This window comes from Loxodonta africana, chromosome X (assembly GCF_030014295.1).
Source record: "Loxodonta africana isolate mLoxAfr1 chromosome X, mLoxAfr1.hap2, whole genome shotgun sequence".
Lineage (NCBI taxonomy): Eukaryota > Metazoa > Chordata > Mammalia > Proboscidea > Elephantidae > Loxodonta > Loxodonta africana.
In genome coordinates, this window is record NC_087369.1 from 151,824,811 (window position 1) to 151,850,436 (window position 25,626).

Genomic DNA, 25,626 nt, shown 5'->3' on the forward strand with positions numbered 1-25,626 from the left:
CGCACCAAAACGCTCACCAGCACAGCTTGCATATTTACAATTCAATGACATTGATTACCTTTTTCATGTTATGCCACTATTGCTGTTGTCGTTGCTAGGTGCCATGGAATAGGTTCTGACTCATAGCAACCCTATGCGTGACAGAACGAAACACTACCCAGCCGTGCACCATCCTTACAATTGTTGCTTTGCTTGAGCCCATCGTGCAGTCGCTGTGTCAATCCATCTTGTTGAGGGTCTTTTCCTTTTTTCACTGACCCTCTACTTTACCAAGCATGATGTCCTTCTCCAGGAACTGATCCCTCCTGATAACATGTCCAGAGTATGTGAGATGTAGTCTCGCCATCCTCATTTCCAAGGAGCACTCTGGCTGTGCTTCTTCCAAGACAGACTTGTTCGTTCTTTTGGCAGTCCATGGTATATTCAATATTCTTCACCAATACCGCCATTCAAAGTCGTCAATTCTTCCTTATTCATTGTCCAGCTTTCGCATGCATATGAGGCGATTGAAAACACCATGCCTTGAATCAGGCTCACCTTAGTCCTCAAGGTGACATCTTTGCTTTTTAACACTTTAAAGAGATTTGCCCAGTGCAATGCATCTTTTGATTTCTTGACGGGGGCTTCCATGGGTGTTGATTGTGGATCCAAGTAAAATGAAATCCTCGACAACCTCAATCTTTTCTCGGTTTATCATTGTCTTGGTCATTTAGTGCTGCTATAACAGAAATACCACAAATGGATGACTTTAACAAAGAGAAGCTTATTCTCTCACAGTCAATCTTTTCTCCTTTTATCGTGGTGTTGCTTATTGGTCCAGTTGTAAGGATTTTTGTTTTCTCTATGTTGAGGTGTAATCCATACAGAAGGCTGTGGTCTTTGATCTTCCTCAGTAAGTGCTTCAAGTCCTCTTCACTTTCAGCAAGCAAGGTTGTGTCATCTGCATAACACAGGTTGTTAATGAGTCTTCCTCCAATCCTGATGCCCATTCTTCTTCAAATGGTCCAGCTTCTTGGATTATTTGCTCAGCGTACAGATTGAATAGGTACGGTGAAAGGATATAACCCTGACACACACCTTTCCTAGTTTTAAACCGTGCAGTACCCCCTCGTTCTGTTCGAACGACTGCCTCTTGATCCATGTACAGATTCCTAATGAGCACAATTAAGTGCTCCAGAATTCCCATTCTCCGCGATATTATCCATAATTTGTTATGATCCACACAGTCAAATACCTTAGCATAGTCAATAAAACATGGGTAAACATCTTTCTGGTATTCTCTGCTTTCAGCCAGGATCCATCTGACATCGGTAATGATAGCCCTGGTTCCACGTCTTCTTCTAAATCCAGCTTGAATTTCTGGCAGTTCCCTGTTGATATACTGCTGCAGCCATTTTTGAAATGATCTTCAGCAAAATTTTGCTTGCATGTGATATTAATGATATTGTTCAACAATTTCCACATTCTGTTAGATCACCTTTCTTGGGAACAGGCATAAATATGGATCTCTTCCAGTTGGATGGCCAGGTAGCTGTCTTCCAAATTTCTTGGCATAGACGAGTGAGCACTTCCAGCGCTGCATCTGTTTGTTGAAACATCTCAATTGGTATTCCGTCAATTCCCGGAGCCTTGTTTTTCACCAATGTCTTCAGTGCACCTTGGACTTCTTCCTTCAGTACCATCCATCCCTGGTCATACGTTACCTCCTGAAATGGTTGAATGTGGACCAATTTTTTTATGGTACAGTGACTCTGTATACTCCTTCCATCTTCTTTTGGTGCTTCCTGCATCATTTAATATTTTCTGTAGAATTCTTCAGTATTGCAACTAGAGGCTTGAATTTTTTCTTCAGTTCTTTCAGCTTGAGAAATGCTGGGTGTCTTCTTCCCTTTTGGTTTTCTGTCTCTAGGTCTCTGAACATGTCATCATAGCACTTTGTCTTCCCAAGCCACCCTTTGAAATCTTCTGTTCAGCTCTTTTACTTCATCAGTTTTTCCTTTTGTTTTAGGAACTCAACGTTCAAGAGCAAGTTTTAGGATCTCTTCTGACACCCATTTAAGTGTTCTCTTTTTTCCTGTCTTTTTAATGACCTCTTGCTTTCTTCATGTATGATGTTCTTGATGTCATTCCCCAACTCTTCTGGTCTTTGGTTGTTAGTGTTCAGTGCGTCAAATCTATTCTTAAGATGGTGTCTAAATTCAGGTGGGATATACTCAAGGTCATACTTTGGCTCTCATGGACTTGTTCTAATTTTCTTCAGTTTCAACTTGAGCTTGCATATGAGTAACTGATGGTCTGATCCGCAGTTGGCCTCTGACGTTGTTCTGACTGATGATATTGAGCTTTTCCATCGTCTCTTTCCACAGATGTAGTCGATTTGATTCCTGTGTATGCCATCTGGCGAGGTCCATGTGTATAGTCGCTGCTTATGTTGCTGAAAAAAGGTATTTGCAATGAAAAAGTCATTGGTCCTGCAAAATTCAATCATGTGATCTCCAGCATCATTTCTATCACCAAAGCCATATATTCCAACTACAGATCCTTCTTCTTTGTTTCCAACTTTTACATTCCAATCACCAGTAATTATCAGTGTATCCTGATTGCATGTTTGATAAATTTCAGACTGCAGAAGTTGTTAAAAATCTTCATTTTCTTCATCTTTGGCCTTAGTGGTTGGTATGTAAATTTGAATAATAGTCGTATTAACTGGTCTTCCTTGCAGGTATATGGATATTATTCTATCACTGGCAGCGTTGTACTTCAGGATAGATCTTGAAATGTTCTTTTTGATGATGAATGCAACGCCATTCCTCTTCAAGCTGTCATTCCTGGCACAGTAAACCATGTGATTGTTTGATTCAACGTGGCTAATACCAGTCCATTTCAGCTCACTAATGCCTAGGATATCGATGTTTATGTGTTCCATTTCATTTTTGATGATTTCCAATTTTCCTAGATTCATACTTCGTACATTCCAGGTTCCAATTATTAATGGGTATTTGCAGCTGATTCTTCTCATTTTGAGTTGTGCCACATCAGCGAATGAAGGTCCCAAAAGCTTTACTCCATCCACGTCATTAAGGTAGACTCTACTTTGATGAGGCAGCTCTTCCCCAGTCATATTTTGAGTGCCTTCCAATCTGAGGGGCTCATTTTCTGGCAGTCTATCAGACAATGTTCTGCTGCTATTCGTAAGGTTTTCACTAGGGAGAAGGACCCAGCAGTGCCACTATTATCACTATCATTTTCCAGATTATTCCACCACCATTAGTATAAACTCAATGGCCCTCAAACAGAAACTACCCCTTCCCCCCTCCCCACTCCGGATAACCACTAATAAATAATCTTTGGTTTCTACATATTTGCTTATTTCATAAAAGGGACATCATACAGTACCTGTCCTTTGTGTCTGACTTATTTCACTCAGCATGATGTTTTCAAGGTATGCATCAGGGCTTCATTTTTCTTTATGGTTGAGTAATATTTCATTGTGTGTACGTACCAGATTTTGTTTACCCATTCATCTGTTGATGGACATTTCAGTTGTTTCCACCTTTTGGCTATTGTGGAAAGTACTGCAACGAACATTGGCGTACACTGGTGTCTGTGTTCCTGCCTTGCTTCTTCTGGGATTGGGACTACAGGGTTGTGTGGCCTAAGGGGTGTTCTGCAGTGCTCAGAACCCCCTGGGGTCTTTGTCTTTTCTGCTGCCACGGGCCATTCCAGGCAATGGAGCTGCCTGGCCGTGCTCTCTCAGGCTGCTCTTTGTGTCCTGCAGCCCATCTGCTCTCCCAGGAACCATTGCCTGCAGTGCCACTTCTGCTGCTCCTTCGAGGCTGCCAGGATGCCCTCTGCTCTCTGGCTTGCTGGCACTCACCTCCCTACTGCTGAGAAAGCAACTTCTGCCCTTCCTCTACATCCTGCCCTTCCTGAAAGGCCCCCAGCACAGCTGCTTGTGCCCCCGGTGCTCTAGCTCCTTGCGTGCTAATCCCTATGCATGCATTTCCTCCTTCACACATGTGGAATGGGTTGTGTGTTGTGATCTGAAATGTGACTCAGGACATCTATCATCACCTAGCCAGAGAGTATACAAGTTGGGTAGGTGCATTTTGATGGAGGTTAGGCTGGCATCAAGGGGCCCTGGTGGCGCCGTGGTTAAGTGCTCAGCTGCTAACTGAAAGGTCAGCAGTTCAAACCCACCAGCCCCTCCTCAGGAGAAAGACGTGGCAGTCTGCTTCCGTAAAGATTACAGCCATGGAAACCCTATGGAGCAACTCTACTCTGTCCTATAGGGTCGCTAGGAGTCAGAATCAACTTGACAGCAATGGTTTTAGGCTGGCATCCGTGCAAGAGAGTGCAGACCCAAGCTGGAAATCAGGGTGAAAAGCCCAGGGAAGCAGGGGTGGGATCAGGGGGCAAAAAAAAAAGGTCTGGACAGGAAGGTACCTGAAGAACAACTCCTCCAGTTTTATAATGTGGCCTTTAGGCTAGCCTTGGGCTAAAAAGTGAACTGTGCAGTGTTCAGCCACCTATGCAGGCCACAACGAGGCCCCTGCAGTACTTGTGGATCTTCCCGACAACTTTTATACAAGGACTCTTGGTCATTCACCCTCCCCACCCTGAATCATTTCTTTCCATTTCAAGACCTATTGCCAACTCAGGCTCAAGTCCCCATACTGATGAGTAAAGACATTGGTTTTGAGATAAGGAGATAAGGGAGGAGCTTAGGGTGAAGGCAGATGAGGCTATCATCACCACCAGGGCAGGGACCCCAGGGATGCAGCCAGAGGGCTAGAGCCTTGGTAACTTCCAGACCATCCCCGGGCAGAGTCCAGAAGTCAGGGGAGGGAGGCCTGCCCAGTTTATTTGTGTCTGGGGTTGGCCCTTCGACCCAGCTGATCTTTGCTATAATGTTAACTGCCATTTCAGCAATGTGGAATGCCAGGGCAGAAGAACAAGGTACAGAAGAGGCTGGTTTTAGTTCTAGCTAGTTATGTATTTGTTTTAACACACACTTACTTAACAAATATATTCCAGGCACGTTCTGAGCACTTCACATTAATCCATTTAATCCTCATATAGCCCTAAGAGAAGCTTGGTGGCACAGTGGTTAAGAGCTTGTCTGTTAACCGAAAGTTCAGCAGTTTGAATCCACCAAAGCTCCTTGGAAACCCTATGGGGCAGTTCTACTCTGTCCTATAAGGTCGGTATGAGTCGGAATCAATGGCAATGGGTTTTAAGAAGTTAGTACTATTATCATGTCCATTTGATAGGCGAGAAAACTGAAGCTAAGAGAGGTGGAGTCACTTGCCCAACACCATGCAGCTAGTGGGAGACAGAGCTGGGATTGAGACCCAGTTGGTCTGGCTCCCAAATCAGTGCTACTGAAGAAGGCAAGATTGTGTCTGCCCTAAAAGCCTATCTTCAGGGCCCTGTTCAATAAGCCCCCAACAGCACTACCCACTTGCCCTTCGGGATAGCTAATACAGTCCACAGAGGAGGGCAGAAGGATTTCCCCAGCCCTCTGGTCTCTGGGAATAACTCCAGTACCAGTCCTGGAACAGGCTGGGAGAGAGGAGGCAGGGAAAGGATAGTGGGTATATCTGGGGTCACAGAATCACACAGAGTTCTTGTAGTCCTTGCCCCTGGCCTGTCCTCGGAGCCTGTGGGCCTCGGCCCTTTGCTCATTGTCTTAGTTATCTAGAGCTGCTATAACAGAAATACCACAAGTGGGTAGCTTAAACCAAACCCAACCCACTGCCGTAGAGTCAATTCCAACTCATACTGACCCTATAGGATAAAGGAGAACTGCCCCATAGGGTTTCCAAGGTTATAAATCTTAACAAAAGCAGACTGCCACATCTTTCTCCCATGGAGCGGCTGGTGGGTTTGAACCAATAACCTTTCAGTTAGCCGCTGAGTGTTTTAACCACTGTGCCGCCAGGGCTCCTCGGGTGGCTTTGATGAACAGAAATTTATTTTCTCATAGTTTAGGAGGCTGGAAGTCTGAATTCATGGTGCTGGCTCTAGGGGGAGGCTTTGTCTTCCTATAGGTTCTGAGGGAAGGTCATTCATTGTCTCTTTTCAGCTTCTGCTCTTGGGTGATCTTCATGTGGCTGGGCATCTCTCTTCCTCCACCTCTGCTTGCTCGCTTGCTTGTTTAATCTCTTTTATAACTCAAAAGAGATTGACTTAAAACACACCTTACACTAATACTGTCTCATTAACATAACAAAGTAAACCCATTCGGGATTTTAACCACTTTTTTATAGGGGTTACGATTTACAACACGTATTTTAGGGGGGCACAATTCAATCCATAACGCTTGTATTCTCGAATGTGGAGTTCACTAACCTCTTCACTCATTCCTCTCCTTCCCCTTCACCAAGCTGGGCAGACCTCCCTCCCCTGGCTTCTGGACTCTGCCCGAGGATGGTCTGGAGATTACCAAGGCTCTGCACAGCACTCAGCCCTTTGGTTCCGTTCTCTAGGGTCCCACCCTGGCCCTGGTGGCAATGATGACCTCACCTGCCCTCACCCTCAGCTCCTCCTTTATCTTCTTCTCCCTAAACCAATGTCTTTACTCATCAGGGATGGGTATGAGGGCCCCTGTACTGGACTGAATAGTTTTCCCCCCCAAAAATTCATGTTCACCCAGAACTATAAAATGTGACCTTTTTTGGAAATAGAGTCTTTGCAGATGTAATTAATTAAGATGAGGTCTGCTAAGTTATCTAGTGCTGCTACAACAAAAATAACACAAGTTGATGGCTTCAACAAAGAAAAATTTATCCTCTCGCAGCCTAGGAGGCTAGAAGTATTGAATTCAGGGTGCTAGCTCTGTCAGCTCTGGAGGAAGTCTTTCTCATCAATCTTCCCTGGTCAAGAAGCCTCTCAGCACAGGGACCCCCAGTCCAAAGAACGTGCTATTTTCCTAGCTGTTGTTTCTTGGTGGTATGAGACCCCCATTCTGACTGGTGGGCCACAGTGACTTTTTAGGTCTCCTGAAATTAGTGTCAGTTCGGAGCCAGTATCTAGTAATCTCCCCCAAATCTGATTATTTCCTTTTCCCCAATGAGCAGTCATTCTTGTAAAAGGCCTCAGGTCCCTGTGGGGATGGCTGGGAGAAAGGCTAACAGTATAAGTTTTTTGTAGTATATTGGAGCCCTTCCTCAAGGTGGTCCAGGCTTCCCTTCATTCAAGGTGTTGTGGATCTTTAAACTCTCTCAAGTCCGGGAATTGATTGAGGGACAGTGACTCTCTATTCTGGTGATTCAAGTTAGACTGCTGCTCACTTGACCTAGAATTCACCTGTTTCTACAGATCAAGTAAATATTTAGTAGATTTCCTATATATTTCACTCCTAGGGACACCATGACTAAGTAACCAAAGCTGCTTACAAGACCATACAAGTCAGACTATTCTGATTACTGCTTTGACCCTGCTGTCCATTATGGTAACCACGCCCACCTTGTCTTTGTTGATTTAGTGCTGCCACTTGGACCTCTACTACCACCGGGTCCAATCAGCCCCATTGTAGTTAGGTGTCTTAATTCAGTCAGGGCAGTTCCCACTATCAAATCTGACTTACATAAAATAGCAATCACAGCAGTCTTCCAGGATGCTGGGGCTCCTTTCACAAGTTTTCTTCCTCAGCCTTGTGGTAGAAGGGTGTCTTCTGGGCACTCCATGTGTGGGTCTCTGGGTCTAACCTGATAAATCCACTCTAGCATGTCAATTTCCCTAAGTTTTTGGATAATTTCTTCTACAGTGTACCAAGGCAGGTCTGGCACTTCAATTTGATTTAGTGTAGGCCACGCAGTAACCCATGCTTCACTGACTCAACCAAATAAACTATTAGATCCTTTCCTAATTTTCTGAGTTGAAAGATTGAATGAAGAATCTGTGCTTAAACTCAGACTGATCCATCTTTATGTTCCTTGCACCATTATCCCACACCCTTAATAGCCACTCCCACACAAATCCCCAGGTTTCTGTTTGTACATGTTAGAAAAATTAAGCAGTTCTTTTGGAGTGTAGTGTACCCCCTCCTGGGTCACACTTGGTACTTTTCCTTTTGGGGCTCGCTGGAACTTAAGTCTAGTTATAGGTCTAGAAGTGAAAATTGGTGGTGGGCAAGTGTTTTGAGAATATTCAGCATTGTCTTTTAAAGCATCTGCCTCAGGCGATGCCCCAGGCAATGACTCAGGCAAAGGCTTTTTAGACACAGCTGGGTTAATCTCCTTAGATGGGGGTGGAGGGGCTAATGGTTTTAATGGGGAGGTTGGTTCAGCAGACAAACATGAAGTAATCTCCTCAAATGGGAGTGCAAGGGTTGGTTTTGTTGGCAGGATTGATTCAACGGAATTTAGGGGCTCAATGTCTCCAGCTTCCTGATTATCTGCCCATATGTCCCCATCCCAAGTTTCAAGATTCCAATTCTTTCTAGTCAATGCCCTCACTTTAACATCAGATACCTAAGACTCTGGGTTTGGTTTTCAGCAATAACAGCTCTGTCACTACAAGAAATAAGGCTTTCTTTCAAGGCACAAGTGGAAACTTTGAGGCCATTTACACAGCACTTGAGCTTTGACTTGGAAGCCTTGAGCTCATCTCTTTCTTTCACCAGTTTTTCTAGCAAAAGTGGGACCAATCAGCCAGCTTCCTTATACTTCTCATTATGACAAAATTGTAGAAAGTTATCACACATGCAATTACCCAGAGCCTCGCCTTTCACCAATCCCTGATCTATTGGTGGTGATATTTTGCGTATTTGAATTGCCACCTCAGGCCATGGATTAGCAGTGCCCTCTTTACTACTGGAAGCAGAGTCATCAACATCTTTAAGATTAACCAGACTTGAGAACCAATTTGGAAAACTCATCCATATTATTTTGTTTCTCCAGACCCCACTCTAGGTACCAAATGTCTTTGGTTGGGTTCTTTAGAGAAGCAAAGCCATGGGTCAGGATAGAGGTTTCTCCGGATTCACGTAGCCACAGGAGCTGGCAAACCCAAGATCAGCAGGTCAGACAGCAGGGCTCTTGTTCACAGGCTTCGAAGATGGATGAATCCCAACATCGGCAGGCAAGACCACAGGTTAGCTCCTAGCTCAGGTCCCAAGAACTGGACAGCAGAAAAACAGGAGCCAGCTGCAGGATCCAGAGTGAGAAAAAGCCCACGAGCCTTGCCAGAGTGTCCACTTATATTCAGTGTAGGCCAGATGCCCAAGGAAACTCCGTTTCGACTGATTAGCTACTCACAGCAGATCCCATCATGAAGGTGATCACATTATATCAGTCTCATCATGGAAGTGATCACAACATCATACAACTGCCAAACTACCTCACAACTGCCAAACCACTGATAATCATGGCCCAGCCAAGTTGACACACAACCTTAACCATCACAGTATCATACTGTATTAGGGTGGGCCCTAAAACCAAAGACTGGTGTCTTTATTAATAGGCCATGTGATGAGACACAGACATACGGAGGTAAGAAGCCTATGTGAAGACGAAGGCAGAGATTGAAGTGATGCAGCTACAAACCAAGGAACATCAAGGACTGCTGGCAGCCACCAAAAGCTGGAAGAGGAAAGGAAGTATCCTTTCCTACAGCCTAAAGAAGGAACATGGCCCTGCCAACACCTTGATTTTGTACTTCTAGCCTCCGGAGCCGTGAGACAATAAATTTCTGTTGTTTTAAGTCACCTGGTTTGTGGATAATTTATTATGGAAGCTCTAGGAAACTAATACAGCCCCCTTTCCATCTTTGATGCACAGTTAAGTGCTCTACTACTAACCAAAATGTTGGCAGTCCAAACCCACCCAGTGGTGCTGTGGAAGGAAGGCCTGGCTATCTACGTCTGAAAGGTTGCAGCCATTGATAACCCTATGGAGCACAGTTCTACTCTGAAAGATATGGGGTCGCTTGACTTGGAATCAACTCAAGGATACCTGGTTTGGTTTTTACTGTCTTTAAAATGGTCTATTTTATCATATTTAGATGGATTGTAGAAAGCTGCCTTAAACTTGTTGTGGGCAAAAGCAGAGTGTAAATACATTAAAAATAAAATCAAAATGAGTGGGTGGTTTCCCTCTGGGACCTACCAGGCTAGGTGAATCTCCATCATTGAGTCTGTGTGTCTCTGAGAAGCACTCCTCTCGGGAATATTCCCTCCCTTGAGCCCAAAGGCCTAGAGTTTTAGAGGACATTTAGTAGGCGCTGCTTTGGTGCTGCAGCAGCTCTACCCTCTCATGCGGTGGGTATGGAGACAGCTTCTCTAATCTTGATTGAGGAGTGACCCACACTGCAAATCCCTGTCCTAAAAGCTATGGCAGCAAGGGCATTTCCATACAACCCATTGTGACCCTATAGGACAGAGTAGAGCTGTCCCATAGCCTGTGGTGTCACTAGGAGGGTATGGGGGATTCAAAATGCACCGGGTGATATTTTCAGAGAAGGTGACACTAAAATGACTGTCTATAAAATTTGTGTGCAGTGTTGCAGCAGCAATTTATTATTTTTTTATAAAAATATCCCTGCAGTTAGTTATAACAACAAAAAATTTTTTCATAAGCCCAGCTTACATGTATCAATATACTCACAAGGCTAAAAACTCTATGCTAATTTACTTTTTGAACCTTCTAATATACTTTTGTCAAAGCTATCATTACCCAGTTACAATGACGTTTCAAATCATGTGGTTTCATCTGTACATGCTGTTGTTTTTGTTGTTGCTGGTCTTTTTATAGTTGCTGATTTTATCAAGTTTTCTTGTGTTTTAGCTACAATATTGTTATAATTAGCATGGGGGGTGACAACATGAGTTACTGCACAGGGTGACACCAACCCTCGTGACGCCACTGCCCATAGTGTTTCCAAGACTGTAATCTTCATGGAAGCTGGCTGCCACGTCTTTCTCTGAAGGAGGAGCTGGTGGGTTCAAACCTTTCAGTTAGCAGCCGAGTGCTTAACCACTGTGCCACCAGAGTTCCTTAGGGCATTTCTAGTTAACCAAATTTGTCTTCTGGGAGGCCCAAACTCCCCTTTCTGGATCTTCTTCCCTCTTCAGTGACATCCCCTGGTCCTTCCAAATAAAGGGACTTTCAGGCCTTCATTCCCTCTCACGTGCAAACGGGTTATAACAGCTTGGGTTTGCCAGAGTGCAGAACGTGCAGCTGAACAGGGCTTGAGAGCCTCCAAAGGAAGGGCAGCCTTGCCCTCTGTCAGTGGCTGGCAGCACTTTGACACCGTGGGCTCTCCTGAGGAGCCTCAAGGAGTTAACTCTCCAGTTATGATGAAGTTCCCCCAGGGGGTGCAGTGGGGCTTCTCAGGCCCTAGGGAGAGAGAGGACACAGGCTTTTCCTGAAACAGGCCAGCTCAGAGGAGAGGGAAGAGCAAACATCCATCCTGAGACACAAGCAGGGCTGTAGCCAGAGCCCTGGGTGGGGGAGCTAATGGGAAACAGCTTGCTGGGGGGAGGGGGACAGAATTCAGGAATGGCTGGAGGCTGGCTGCTGAAGAGGGGGCTGGGACAAGCAGGCTGATTGAGACCAGCTGTTGCTCCTGTGTCTCAGAGATCTTTGGACTCTGCCCTGGGCGGGCTCACACCCTATTCTGGCGACAAGGAGCCAGCAGAGACAGCCTGGGGCAGCCCATCGCTCCTCTGCCTGCCCTGACTCACGGAGCCCTCAGAAAGAAAGGACCTGAGGGGGGCCGCTCCATCTACCAGCTGGACACCTCCTTTTCAGCCAGTCCCACCCCCTGGCTGCTCCTGCCCAGGAAAGGTCCGGAGGAAGAGGCCAGGGAAGCAGCCCTGCCCACTCTCCCCAGCCCCTCCATCCACCAGCGCCTGCATCTGGAGACCCTATGGCCCAGGCTCGTTGTGGCTGCTGTCCCTGGCTTGTCCTCCTCTGTGGTATGTGCATCCCTGCCTCTCCCTCCCACTCTGGGAAGGGCAGGCCCAGCTGGAGAGCAGCTCTGGCCTCTCCCCTCTGGGCTCAGGGAGGGTTGGAGTGAGGGCTGGGGCCCAGGTTGTCTCTTCCTCTTGGTTCCCCTCTCTGTCTTGAGGAAGACGCATCCCAGGGCCATCTCTTTGGGGCCGTATGACTTGGATCAAGCCTGGCTTGGCATCTTTCCATTTCCCCCTACGGTGCTCTGTTAGTCCCCTTTGGTCACAACTAGGTGCCCAGCTCAGCGTCCCTCACACCCACCCCACCCCCAGCCTTAGGGAGGCCTCCCTTCCCTTTGCTCTCTGTCAGCAGAATCCTGCTCATTCATTCAGCACTAAGTTCCTGAGCACCTCCCTAGTGCCAGTGCCTCCGGTGTCCAGAGGGACATGGATTGGCCGTGTCCTGCTTCTTGTGTTGGCATCTTAAAAAAAAACAGTGTCTTAGTGCCACCATTTTGCCAGAGATGTATTCCTACAGAGATGGGTGTTCTTTTTCTTAAAGCAACAGTAGTGGTCTCATCTCCCACCAAGAGAGACAGGTAGAATATTCAAGGTGTTAGACCCCAGCCACCTTTCTTCCCTCTGTAGCTCAACCCACTGGGAAGGTCAAAGCATATATAGGATCTCCCCTCCTCATGCCCTCATTACCCCCTGAGGAAATACCCCTTAAAAGGCAGAGGGTGGGGAGGAGGAAAGGACTATCAGAGACCCCGGACTTTCAGAGCAGTAAGGGACTTTATCTAACCCAACCCCCTCTTTTCACAGAGGCCTGGGGCCTGTGGAACTCTCAGCCCAGTGCTTGGTGCAGAATAGGCACTTAGAAAATGTTCACTCAATGAATATTGGGTGACACTCCTTGGGTCAGGTGCTCTGGTGGCACAGTGGTTAAGCACTTGGCTGCTAGCTGAAAGGTGGGAGGTTCGAACCCATCAGCCACTCCTAGGGAGAAAAGTCTGCTTCCATAAAGATTGATTACAGCCTTCTAAACCCTGTGGTGCAGTTCTAATCAGTTCTACAGCATCGCTATGAATTGGAATTGACTCAACGGCAACGGATTTGGTTTTATGGTCTCCTTGGGTCACACCGAATTTGGGGCAGAGCCCAAATTAGAAACTAGATCTCCAAACACTCCGTCCCTTCTGTGGCATCACCATTCCAGGCCTACCTCCTTTGGCTGGCAGAGTGGGAGGATGGAAAGGGCACCCCCCCCCTTTTGTACTCAGATGGTCTGGGCTCAAGTTCCTGTTCTACCACAGACTCACTGTGGCAGAGCTTGAACAAGTTACCAAACCTATCTGGGCCTCAGTTTCTCCTCTGTAGAAAGTGAATAATAATGTCCACCTCACAGGGTTACTGCAAGTATCATATAAGATTCTACACATGAATTGCTGAGTTCAGTGTCTGGCATATAGCTGTGGTAGCGCCGTAGAGTCAGCCCCCAACTCATGGCTACCTCATGTACAACAAAACCATGACTGGTTGCAGATTTGACCCTTGTGATCCCTAGGGTTTTCACTGGTTGATTTTCAGAAGTAGATCACCAGTTCAGCATCGTAGAAACACACAAGCATCCATTGACAAACACGTGGTGGCTGTGCATGAGATACATTGGTCAGGAATCAAACCTGGATCTCCCACATGGAAGGCAAAAAAAGAAAAAAAAAACATTAGGAGAGGGGGAGTGGATACTGACCCATCCCTTTAAATGCTAACCCACCTTTCCCTACAAGGCACCTACTGCAGGCTGGGCTAACTTGTCTTACATATTCAAAATGAGCCTGGAATGATAGGCTGAGATTTGGGCTGTAAGAAATGGTACAAGTGGACCTTTAATTTAAGCCAATATATACAAAATTTGATTTATGAAAGGCTAAAATGAAGGTAGGGGGTGATGACTTAGTGAGCTCCTCTAGAGCATTTCAAAGAAATTTTGATTACAAAAATGTAATTTACACACAACTTTTCCAGTTTGGTAGACCCTGAAAAGACCCAATTAGATCAGAAGAAAAAAATTGATTTAATGAGCATGAAAACCTATCCAAAAGTGGCAATCACTAGTCGATGAAAGAGGTTTCTTTGATTGTGACCTAGCGTGCCATCCAATTCAGCCTGATTTCCTATGAAATGTGATTATTTTGATCCTTAAGTAGAGTTGGGCAACATCCTGTGCGTCTCAAAAGATGGAGGCCAGGGGAAGAGGGGGACTTGTGGAGCAGGAGGTGGCTAAGCCGCTCTCTAAGAGTTAGCTGGTCTCCAAGTGACCCTGGATTTTTCTCCATTTCTAGCTTGTGCCTGGGGCCACCCAAAAGCAGCGGACCTTGGAGGACAGGATGTGAGAAACTGTTCCACTAGCCCTCCGGTGAGGCCCTGGCTCCACCCCACACAAGCCTCCCCGCAGCTCCCAGCGCCCTCCCCATTCCCCATTGCTTCCCTCTCCCTCTCCCTCCCTCCCTCTCTTTCTCTCTCAGCCTTTCTCTGGATTTCCCCTGGCCTCGGGGCGGGGGGTCCTGTTTCTGAATAACACCCCTTGGGGCAGGCACACCTTCTCAGGTGTCTAACATCCTCCCCTCCCTCCTATACACCCCATCTGTGCCCTCACATCCCTCCCACCCATTACCAAGTAGGTTACCTACTTCTGCTGCCCCCCAGGCAGGGTCAGGGCAGCCCTGCTCAGGGAGGGAGGAGGGGTGGAGGAGGGCGGGGAGGCTGCTAGCTGGCCTTTGCTGAGGCTAGGCAGAGGGGAGGGCAAGGATGGGAGGAGAGAAAACAAAAATCCTAGAGGCACAGGAAAGAAGGGGGCACAGAAGGGAGGAAGGAGGAAGCCAGAGGGCTAGAAGAGCCTAGAGAAGAGGCTTAGCAGGAGAAGACAGGCCCAGCAGATTGGAACTGAAGAGGATCAGCCAGTCAGCTTCCTAGCTGGAGACCTGAGTAACTTCCAAACCAGTGGTTGTTAGGTGCCACTGAGTCATTTTCAACTCATAGTGACCCCATGTGACAGACTAGAATGGTCCCATGGTTTTCTTAGCTGTATTTACGGAAGCAGGTCACCAGGTCTTTCACGGAGTTACTCGGTGGATTGGAACTGCCAAACTTGGGGTTAGCAGCTGAGCATTTAATAGTTTGCACCACCAGGGCTCCTTTCCCAAACCAGAGTAGGGCTAAAGAGCTCCAGGCTGGGGTGGGCCAGGAGGTGTGAGGTGGTGTGTATGCCAGCAGCACACTAAGCCACAGGACAAAAGTGGTACATCTGTTTGTGATGTCAACTTTATGGGACAGCTGGGGCAGACAAGTGGGTGGGCAAACCACATTGCTTTTATATTAAAAAACAAACATGGGTATACATACTTGACTAGAAGGCAACACGAAGCAAAACCAAAACAAAAAAATCATGAATTTCATTTTAAAGATAATACAGCCTGCAAAGAAATGTCCGGCTTAGAGAAGATCTTTTTGGGCAATGTCCCAAATGGCTAGGGCTATTTGTTCACTCTGCCGTTTGGGTAGAAACCTGAAAAAGCCTCCAAGTTAGGGTTGCTAGATAAGATCCCGGAGAGCCAGTTACATTTGAATTTCAGATAAGCAATGGATAATATTTTAGAATTTCAGATAAACAATGAAGGATGTTTTAGTATAAGTATGTCCCAAGACTTGATGCTTTTGAATTATGGTGCTGGCAAAGAATATGGAATTTACCATGGACTGCCAGAAGAATGAACAAATCTGTCTTAGAAGAAGTAAGTACAGCCAGAATGCTCCTTAGAAATGAGGATGGCGAGACTTCGTCTCACATACTTTGGACAGGTTACCAGGAGGTGCCAGTCCCTGGAAAAGGACATCATGCTTGGTAAATTGGAGGGTGAGTGAAAAAGAGGAAGACCCTCAACGAGATGAATTGACACAGTAGCTGCAAAGAAGGGCTCACGCATAGCAACAATTGTGAGGATGGCACAGGATCAGGCAATGTTTCCTGCTGTTGTATATAGGGTCACTGTGAATCGGAACTGACTTGACGGCGCCTAACAACAACGATGTCCTAAATATTGCATGAAGCATACTAAAACATTTTTTGTCATTTATTTGAAATTCAAATGTAACTGGGCGTATTATAATTTGCTAAATCTGCCAACCCTACCCCAAGATATCCAAAGAGGAACTGTCTGCCTGCCCTGGACCAGTGTCAATGCTCAAGTCCCTGCAGCTCTCGCCCACACCCCAAACTCAGGGCCAACTACTGCACAAGGGGTCCCTCTCCCAGCTTTTCAGCACCTCCACTCAGCCCAGGCATCTTACTCTAGACTAAACCACAACACCAGAAGTCCCCCCAAAACCCCCATCAGGACATCCTAACCACCCCACCCCACTCACCTGCTGCCTCAGGAGAGGCTGGGGCCCCAGGCGCCATTTCCCCTAAGTAACATGTATATCTCTGTGTGTGTGTCATGGTGTCTTCCTGTCATCTGTCAGTACCTCCCGGTGACTGCAGTCAACACCACAGTGCAGCTTGCAGCCCTCCGCCAGCAGATGCAGACCCAGAATCTCACCGCTTACATCATCCCAGACACAGATGCCCACATGGTGAGGGACAGCTCCTTTCCCGCTTCCCCGGCTCGGCCTATGAGAACAAGCCGCCAACAGGAGGCTAAGACTCAGAAGACGACGGCAGAGAAAGGATCTGACAGACCAAGGGAGGGAAGTGGGGAGCTTGGACACGGTCGGTCGGTAGTTTGAGGGCAACTGAAAGAAAGTATCCTTTTACATAAGAGGGAAGCCACTGCCAAATCTCCTTGAACTCAAGAATATAAAAAACTTCAGAATTGATTTGGATCAGTTGCTAGATGGCAGTCAGATCCAGAAAGAATATTTGGTCCTTCCCTGCCCCAGAAGGTTAGAATGTGGGCTGGGGATTAGGCTGGAAGAATTCTAAACTCTAAGAACCTTCCAGCCCAGGCCTTCAGGTAACATGCTTTGACAAAGGTCTCAATGAACAGGTTGGATGGGGTGGGTCCTGAACTATATGAGCTTGGAGGTATAGGTTAGGGAGAGACAGACAGGAAACAAAGTGGCCTGAAGAAGAACTACTTTTCCCAAAGCAGCCCCCTACCCATACAGCCCAGCCTTTCTCACCACTGGCTTCACCTCCACCCTGCCCAACTTCCCAACAACACTGGCCCAGTTAGAAGAGAAGGCATTTTCAGGTTCAGTAAGACTGCTTGAATTAGTCTTCCTACCTGCTGGGAAGAGCTAAGAACCTTGGGTAAGTGTCTGAGCCTCTCTGAATCTCAGTTTCTTCTTCTGCAAAATGGGAATAATGAGATCTGTCTTCAAGGGTTATGAGGATTAAAAGATGATAATGTAGAAACCCAGACCGCTGGAGGGGAGGACCCCAAAGAACCAAAAGACAAGAGTCCAGACTGCACAGAATTTGCTTTCTGGCTAGGAGACAAGGCTGCTTTAGGGAATAGTGCAGTGTAACATTGAGTCCAGTGCTGGACTGTGGGATTTAGACTCCAAGAGATACAGTTGTTCAAAGAAAGGAAAGATACTGAGAGCTAGGGGGATTACAGAGGGCTTCTTGGAAGAGGTGCCAAGCATGCTTGGCCTTGTAGACTGGTTGGATCTGACCAGACAGAAGGAACTGGAATGTGGCCAGGGGTCTTCCAAGTGGGAACTAGCTCCATGAAAAAGGCTAATGATGGTGTTGATTTCCTAGAGTGAGTACATCGGCAAACATGATGAGAGGCGTGCGTGGATTACAGGCTTTACAGGATCTGCAGGTGACAGCCGTTACCCAGCCCCCATTGCTTCTGTTGGTAGAACCAGAGGCCCTGGCGTAGCTGGCTCTCAGTAGCCCAGACCCTAAGACCTACTGTCCAGAGGCCAAGCCACTTTCTCTCTCTGCCTCCCTCTGCTGCCCCCAAAAGGGTCACCCCTTCAGGTCCTCCGGGGCACACATCTCATAGCCCCAGGCTACAGTTTTGCATGGGGCAGATAGCCCTGCTGGCTTCCTTCCAGCGCTCACTGCCTCTGCCACAGCCTGGCCCAGCCCAGCACTCCCTGGGCTCCATTTCTGGGACAATTGCTACTTCCACATCTAGTCACTAGGGGCTCACTGAGTCCCTTGCCATGATGGCTTACTTGCAGACCAAGTTTTACTCGGTCGGTCCTTTTATAAGTAACATCACCTTACATGGCCAAATGAAACCCAAACATAGAGGTCAGTTTCTGAAGGAGCCCCCCACCCTGATCCTGGAGCCTTGAAAGAAATGCAAGCTCCCCTTGCTGTTCCTCAAACATTCCTGCCCCGGACTTTAAGTTCACCTGCCTTGCGCATCGTGGGCCCTTCATCTCTTTGCCAAATTTGCTAGGTTCGCTTCTCCACTTGTCTTCAACTAAGCCTCTGGCTTAGTGGCCCTATCAGCCACCGAGTCTTGACACCAAGTGCCATTTTTCCTGAGAGCACCTATATGTGGCATTGGCTCTTTCGGACTGCCAAAAGCAGACCTCCCCTTCTTTTCCTGCTAAAAGTCTTAATGACCCCCTCCAGAGGCCCTCAACACACCTGTAAAACAGAGATGCCTGCCTGACCCAGGACGCCTGTTCTGCCCACTTCCCCCCCCCCCAAAAAAAAAACTTCCCCCAAGGCTCTCTTTAACATCTCTTGCCTCACTTCCTTCCAGTGAAGGCATGGAACTCTTTCCAGAAGCCCCTTGTGATATTCACACACTCACTAACTAAAGCCACAGTTCTCTGCCTTCACCATCACCTCCAAGCTTCTCTGTTCTGCCCCAGGAATCGCAGTGGTGACCCTGGTGAAAGCAGCTCTCTGGACCGACAGTCGCTACTGGACTCAGGCTGAGCGGCAGATGGACTGCAACTGGGAGCTCCATAAGGAAGGTAGAGAGCTCACAGAGTTGTGTCCCCCAAGCCCTGGAACTGGGACTAGGTTCCAGAAGGTTTAGGTGAGGCGTACATACAAGACCATATGGGAAGCTCAAGGAAATGTGAGGCTACCATTAAACTTTGAGGTTGATATCTAAGAGGACACACATGGCCGGACTATCACAGACAGATGTGTGGCTAGAGGGCCTGAGGCTGCCCCAAAAGTGACCTCTGACTTTCCTTCCTGTCTTTCTCACAGTTGGCACCACTCCCATTGTCACCTGGCTCCTCACTGAGATTCCAGCTGGAGGGCGTGTGGGCTTCGACCCCTTCCTCTTCTCCGTGGGTATGTTCTTCCCTCAGTCCCTGAATTTGTCCGTGCCAATGAGGGTGACTGGGCTTCCCTGGGAAGAAAAGAAACCTACACTGGTAGAAGGAGAGGCAGCGTGACTATAAGGATGGAGTGTTTGACGTTGTGGTTGCAGAAGATTTTGCAACAAGAACGTATTCATAGATTGTGCAATTAAAATATGTTTTAAAGAATGAATACAATTTTTGTTCAAGTCATGGGTGCACAGACCCGACCTAGAAGACTCAGGGAATCATTATGATTTAGCAGATGAACAGGCCAGGATGTCCTTGAACCCAGAATCACTCTCTAGGCCCTGGAAATCTGCCAGTTATGACCCTAAAATCACTTGGTAGCCTCCTTCTGGAAAGTGGATTAGAAGGATCAAAGGAGTTGGGAGAGCCTCTAAGTAGAGAAGCACGGCCCTTTAGGGAATCCAACTCCCTGAGCTCTGGGGTTCCAGCTCAATAGCCAGTTCATGCTCCCCAAGGTGGAGTCCTCATGAATATGTACTGAAGAGCTCCTACTTCAGAACTGGCTTCTTTGCCAGCCTGTCCAATGGCCTGAACATCACATTGAAGCACTGTTAGAATGGTTAGTGCCCAAACTTGGCCAATTGGCTGTGGACAGCGCTGGGGTGGGCTCAGGGCAATTAGGCTTTGAAAGCAAAAAAGGAGATGGTGGGAGGACCCACCCCAGGCTAGGGCAAGCACTCCAGGAGGGCCAGACTCTTTGGGCAGGATCTGGGCTGCTGGGGCTGCAGGAGCGTAACAGGAGGCAGCGCGGACAGGACTAACTTTGCCGGAATCACAATTTTCCCTAAGGTATTAAATAAAAAAAAAAATTTTTTTCTAAACATGGACAGAGCACAAATGACTCCTTCCTGTTTCTGCAGGCTCCTGGGAGAGTTATGACCTGGCTCTCCAAGATTCTGACAGACAGCTAGTGTCCATCACAGACAACCTTGTGGACCTGGTGTGGGGAGCAGACAGGCCTCCTGTTCCAAGTCAGCCCATTTATGCCCTGCAAGAGGCATTCACAGGTAGTTCCATTCTCCTTTCCAACATGTAGTAACATGGGTCCCCGCTGCTGCTCCTTGGGGCTGGAAACATCTTCATAAGAGGGACCAGAGCAATGGCCCTCCAGCCTTAGTGGGCACCAGAATAGCTGGGATGCTTGTTTCAAACGCAGATTTCTGGGCTCCTCCCCTCAGAGTCTAAGTCAAAAGGTCCTCAGATTATATTTAGAAACATGCTGGGAAAAAAAAAAGAGTGTTAGGATTTGAAACGATGGGGAACAGGAAGGGAGGAAGCAAGGGAGTCAGAGAGAGATGAAAAAAAAATCTCTTTAAAGAGAGAAGAAACATAATATGAGTTGCTTCTCTGGTAGTGGAGACTGGTTTGTAGTGAATCACTCGAATCTTAACTTCTGGTCCCTCCTGTAACAAGGAATTCGGATTCCTGAGATTACAGAGGTCACGTAGGCCAGGGGTGGCCAGAGGGAGTAGACTGTTTGGGTCAACAGTCTGTGGCGCTGATTAAGGGTCAGATTTTGATTGGACAACAAAGGAACGTTAATCAACGCAGAAAAATCTAATATAAACAACCTTGATCTCATTGGCATCATCTAAATACTTCATAAAAGAACCTTCTGCTCTATGATTCTTGTAAGTAGTAACTAAAATTCTGACGGAGACCAGGCTACAGATTCTGAATCAGTGTCTTGGCTGTCACCACCCCTCCCTCCCCGGGAACTCTAAAGGAGCCAATGGTCTTAGATTCCTAGTAATATCCTTGGGCAATCAGAGGTCCCTTTCCACAGTAGGGTTCCATGCACATTTCTTGTTTGAAAAGGAGTCGAAAAGGCAGGAGGGAAATTTCAAAATAGCAAGTATGATGAAACATGTTAAAATAGCTTTATCGGTTCTGATGTAACAGGATCATTCCTTCTGTAACTTACCAAAGCAATTAAAGAAACTTGCTATCCAAGACTGTTAAATCAGACACACACACACACACACACACACACACGCAAACCTCATTTTATCCAGATAAAAAGGTCAGAGTTATGCCCGGAAGGGGAGGGGATGAAAGGGAAAAACCTTCCAGGGACTGGGAGAGAGTCAGTGTGGGTTGTCACTTCCCACAAGAGGAGGGATGCTGAGCAGTCATAGGCTGCAAATCAAGGAAAAGTCATCCGGAGCCAGAACTGGGCCTGGAAGCCCAAGAACAGAGTTCAGCTTAAATAAGTGTATAAAGACAAGCGAGCTTTTCTCTCCAGCCAGCCACTCACAGGTTTTAAAGGGGTTAAAGGACCAAAGGAAGGACGTGGAAAGTTAGTTACTCAAAAATACCTGTATACATCAGACAATTGAAATTCGGCTCCATTTGTTTTCTTGAAAGTGTATCACACCCATGAACACTGAAAGCATTATGCTAAGTGAAGGAAGCCAGACACAAAAGATCCCGTATTGTATGATTTCATTTATATGAAATGCCCAGAATTGGCAAATCCAGAGAGACAGAAAGGAGATTAATGGTTGCTAGGGAGGGGAAATGGGGCTTGACTACTAATGGGCACAGGGTTTCCTTATAGGATGATAAAAAAAAAAAGTTCTGGAACTAGATAGTGGTGATGTTTGCACAACTTTGTGAATATATTTAAAAAAAATAAAGGAGCACCGAACTGTACATTTTAAAATAGTAAGTTTTTTTTTATGTGTATTATACCACAATAAAAAAATGAAACAAAATCAACCTAAAAAGACATGTATCATACCCAAAGCTTTGGTTCTTGTTAAATAGTTTTATCTGTTTGCATAAAGTTACTTTTAAATAGTATTAAATTATTATTTATGCTAATCTATTGGCCCAATTAGGTCCCTGAGTAGTAAAAGGAGTTAAGTGTTTGGCTGCTAACCAAAAGCCTGGAGGTTTGAGTCCATCCAGAGGCACCTTGGAAGAAAGGCCTGGTGATCTACTTTCCAAAAATCAGCCATTGAAAACCCTGTGGAGCACAGTTCTACCATGACACACATGGGGTCGCCATGAGTCAGAATCCACTCGATGGTAGTTGTTTTCTTGCTTTAATGGATCCAACTAGGACCCTTAATGCTTATGGCCTCCTGCCAGCAAATTCCTAGCCCTGCCTAGGGGCAGACTATTTATATGCATTGCAGGGGGCAGGGATAAAAGATGAAAATCAAAGTCCTAGAACTGGAATGCAAGCATCCCAGAAAGAACAACTCTGTGACACAAAGGTTAAGGACAGATTTGGGAACTGACAATGTTATGAAGAGAGTACGGTGTCTGTGCACATTGAGTGTGAGCCATTCAGTCAGACAGGCCTGGATGAAAAGCCCAGTTCTACCTCTTGCCAGCCGTGAAACCCTAGATAAGTCCTTGACCTCCCTGAAGTCTCTGTTTCTCACCTGTAAAATGGTACAAAAAACCAAAACCAAGCCCAGTGCCGTCGAGTCGATTCCGATTCAGAGTGACCCTATAGGACAGAGTAGAACTGCCCCATAGAGTTTCCAAGGAGCGCCTGGCGGATTTGAACTGCCGACCCTTTGGTTAGCAGCTATAGCACTTAACCACTACGCCACCAGGGTTTCCAAAATGGTAGAAGTAAGGATTAAAACAGTGTACACGAAGTGCTTAGCCCAGTACCCTTGGCTTAGTAAGCACCGGAGTTACTGCGGGGCAGAGGCTTATCATGCATGGTCTCAGCCCTATCCTTTTGCCCTTGAACTTGAACTGCTCTCTTGATAACTGTTTCACATGCTTGTTTATTGATCAAAAAGTTATACCAAACTTACTATATGCCCAGGAGTCACTGGGTGGCGCAAACGGTTAAATACTCGACTACTAGCTGAAAGGTTGGCTGTTCAAACTCACCCAGAGGCACCTTGGAAGACAGTCCTGGAGATCTGCTTCTGAAAGTTCAGTGCCTTAAAAATCCTATGGAGCAGCCAGCCTCCTTTGCCATGAGACCAGAAGAACTGGATGGTGCCCAACTATCATTACGGAACATTTTGATCAAAGATTCTACAGAAGAATCCTGATCAAAAGGGGGAAAATGCAGACCAGAATTTCAAATTTTCATGGAATCCAGAATTTCTGGAGCCATGGAGGCTGGATGAATCCCTGAAACTGTTGTCCTGAGATAATCTTTAAACCTTAAACCAAAAATATCCCCTGAAGTCTTCTTAAAACCAAAGAATATTTTAGCTTAACTAGTAAAGAATGTCTGCTTTGAGCATTATGCTCTTTTAAGAACTATCTATACGGGATCAAATTGACAACAGCAACTGGAAGGATTAGACAGGATGCTTAGGGAAGAACAACTCAAAAAAGAAGAGTGAGAATGGTTGCACAACTTGAAGAATGTAATCAATGTCATTGAATTGTACATGTAGGAACTGTTGGATTGATGTATGTTCTGCTGTGTCTATTCTCAATGACAGCAACGACAAAACAAAAATTTTTTTTAAAATGCTGTGGAGCAATTCTACTCTGCACACATGGGGTCGCCATGAGTTGGAATCGATTCAACAGCAATTAACAACAACTATATGCCCAAAATAACATTCTTCGTGTTTGTCAAGTATTTTTGCATTTGAGTCTCATAACAACCCAGTTGAGGTAAATACTATTATTATAATCCATCTCCACTTTACAGATGAGCAAAATGAGACAGAATGGTTGTACAACATTGTGCATATAAAAATGGCAACATTTATGTTAGATATATTTTACCACGATAAAAAAGAGGGGGAAAGGGAGAAGAAAATATACAATGCGTTTGCTTATAAGAAGAGCGCATTAAAGAACTTTGGAAGCTTAAACCAGAACCGTTAATGTTGGCTGCCTCTGAGGAGAGAGGCTGGCTGACTTGAGGTCAGAGAAGGAAGATTTTTCCTGTGCGCTCTTCTGTACCTTTAGAATCTTGAACCAGGTGAACTACCCAAAAATAAATAAAAATTTACATTAAAAAAAGAAAAAAAAAGTGAGACATAGAGGAGTTAAGTAACTTGCTCAAGGTCACCCAGCTAATAATGGCAGAGCCTGGAGTTGAACCTAGTCTGGCTTCAGAGCCCATGCCCTTAATAATCACACAAGCAAAGGGTTTGTTTGAAGAAACGGTTCCACTGCTTAAAAACACTATTGCCCTAAGGGAGCCCTCCTAGGTTTGCCCCTAGGTGGGGCAAACAGATTGCAGCTCGAATGCTAACCCAAAGGTTGGCAGTTCAAACACATCCAACAGTACCTCGGAAGAAAAGCCTGGTGATCTGCCTGATTACAGCCAAGAAAACCCTATGGAGCAGTTCTGCTCTGTAATTCTAACACAAGGGGTCGCCGTGAGTCAGAATTGACTTGATGGCAGCTAACAACAACAACCAGGGAGCCCTCCTAGGAACAGAATGCCAAAGGAAAGATGTAGAGGGTATATCACTGACACATTCTTTGGTCTCCTTTGCTTCTAGGGAGCACCTGGCAGGAGAAAGTCTCTGGCATCCGAAGCCAAATGCAGGAGCATCCCAAAGCCCCGACGGCCGTCCTTCTGTCGGCACTTGATGAGACAGCTTGTGAGTATGGATACGTGGACATGGGTGGCTGCCTGGGTCCCCCAGCCCCCAAGTGTCCTGTGCTCCCCTCAAATCAGCCATGTACCCACGTATTTCTGAGAGCTCTGCAGCCTTGGCCTGTGGAAACTGAGAAGGCTAAGGGGGCAGCAGCTAGGGGGAGATAGTTATGCAGAATAAGAAAACCAGGGTACCTAGGGCAAGCTGCGGCCAGCCCATAGGCCACCAGAGAATGGACTGACCATGGTGACAAAGTGCCTCTGTCTCATTAAGGGTGAGCGGACCTGCAAATACCTCCCAACAGCCTAACCACTATCCCAAGCACTCACACGCCCAGCTTATCACCCAACGCAGCCCTACATGCCTCAGGGCTTCTTACCTAGCCCCCCTGGCTGGGCTTTGGGAATTCTAGGAACCCGTTGAGACTTGTGTGCTACCTTCTGGCTGGGTATTTGCATTTTTCTGGGGGCAAAATGTCCGCAACTCTCATCAGATCCTCAAAGACCCCAAAGAGACTGAAAAACACTCATGAGCGGAGGATGCAGGTGGGCTGCTGGGGAGTTTTTGGAGCCAAAGCAAAGGTATTAGAAATGCTGGATCAGGCAGATCAACCTCCAATAGCCAGTCAATTCTCCTCTCCAGGGCTCTTCAACCTGCGCAGCAGCGACATCCCGTACAATCCCTTCTTCTATTCCTACGTGCTGCTCACCGACTCTACCATCAGGTATGGCTTTGCCTTGGCTTGCTGCCACAGACTTCAACTTCTACCTCGTCACTGCCTGGCCGCTTACCCCTCCCCATCTGCAGCCTTGGGGCTGCCCCTGAGCTTGGTGCCTGCCCCAGCACCACCCTCTAAGG

The 25,626-nt window shown here is 46.6% G+C and overlaps 1 protein-coding gene across 1 annotated transcript in view; it reads left to right on the top strand.

Annotated features, from left to right (window-relative positions):
• Positions 1-11,392: 11,392 nt before the first annotated feature.
• XPNPEP2 (X-prolyl aminopeptidase 2) overlaps positions 11,393-25,626 on the top strand; it is a 40,552-nt gene continuing 26,318 nt past the window's right edge. Inside the window, exons 1-9 of the mRNA XM_003414749.4 lie at positions 11,393-11,923; positions 14,242-14,315; positions 16,421-16,531; positions 17,667-17,730; positions 18,746-18,850; positions 19,095-19,181; positions 20,080-20,226; positions 24,670-24,771; positions 25,411-25,492. Of these exons, the coding sequence (XP_003414797.1) occupies positions 11,875-11,923; positions 14,242-14,315; positions 16,421-16,531; positions 17,667-17,730; positions 18,746-18,850; positions 19,095-19,181; positions 20,080-20,226; positions 24,670-24,771; positions 25,411-25,492 (821 nt within the window). The 5' untranslated portion in view covers positions 11,393-11,874. The remainder of the gene's footprint in view (positions 11,924-14,241; positions 14,316-16,420; positions 16,532-17,666; positions 17,731-18,745; positions 18,851-19,094; positions 19,182-20,079; positions 20,227-24,669; positions 24,772-25,410; positions 25,493-25,626) is intronic.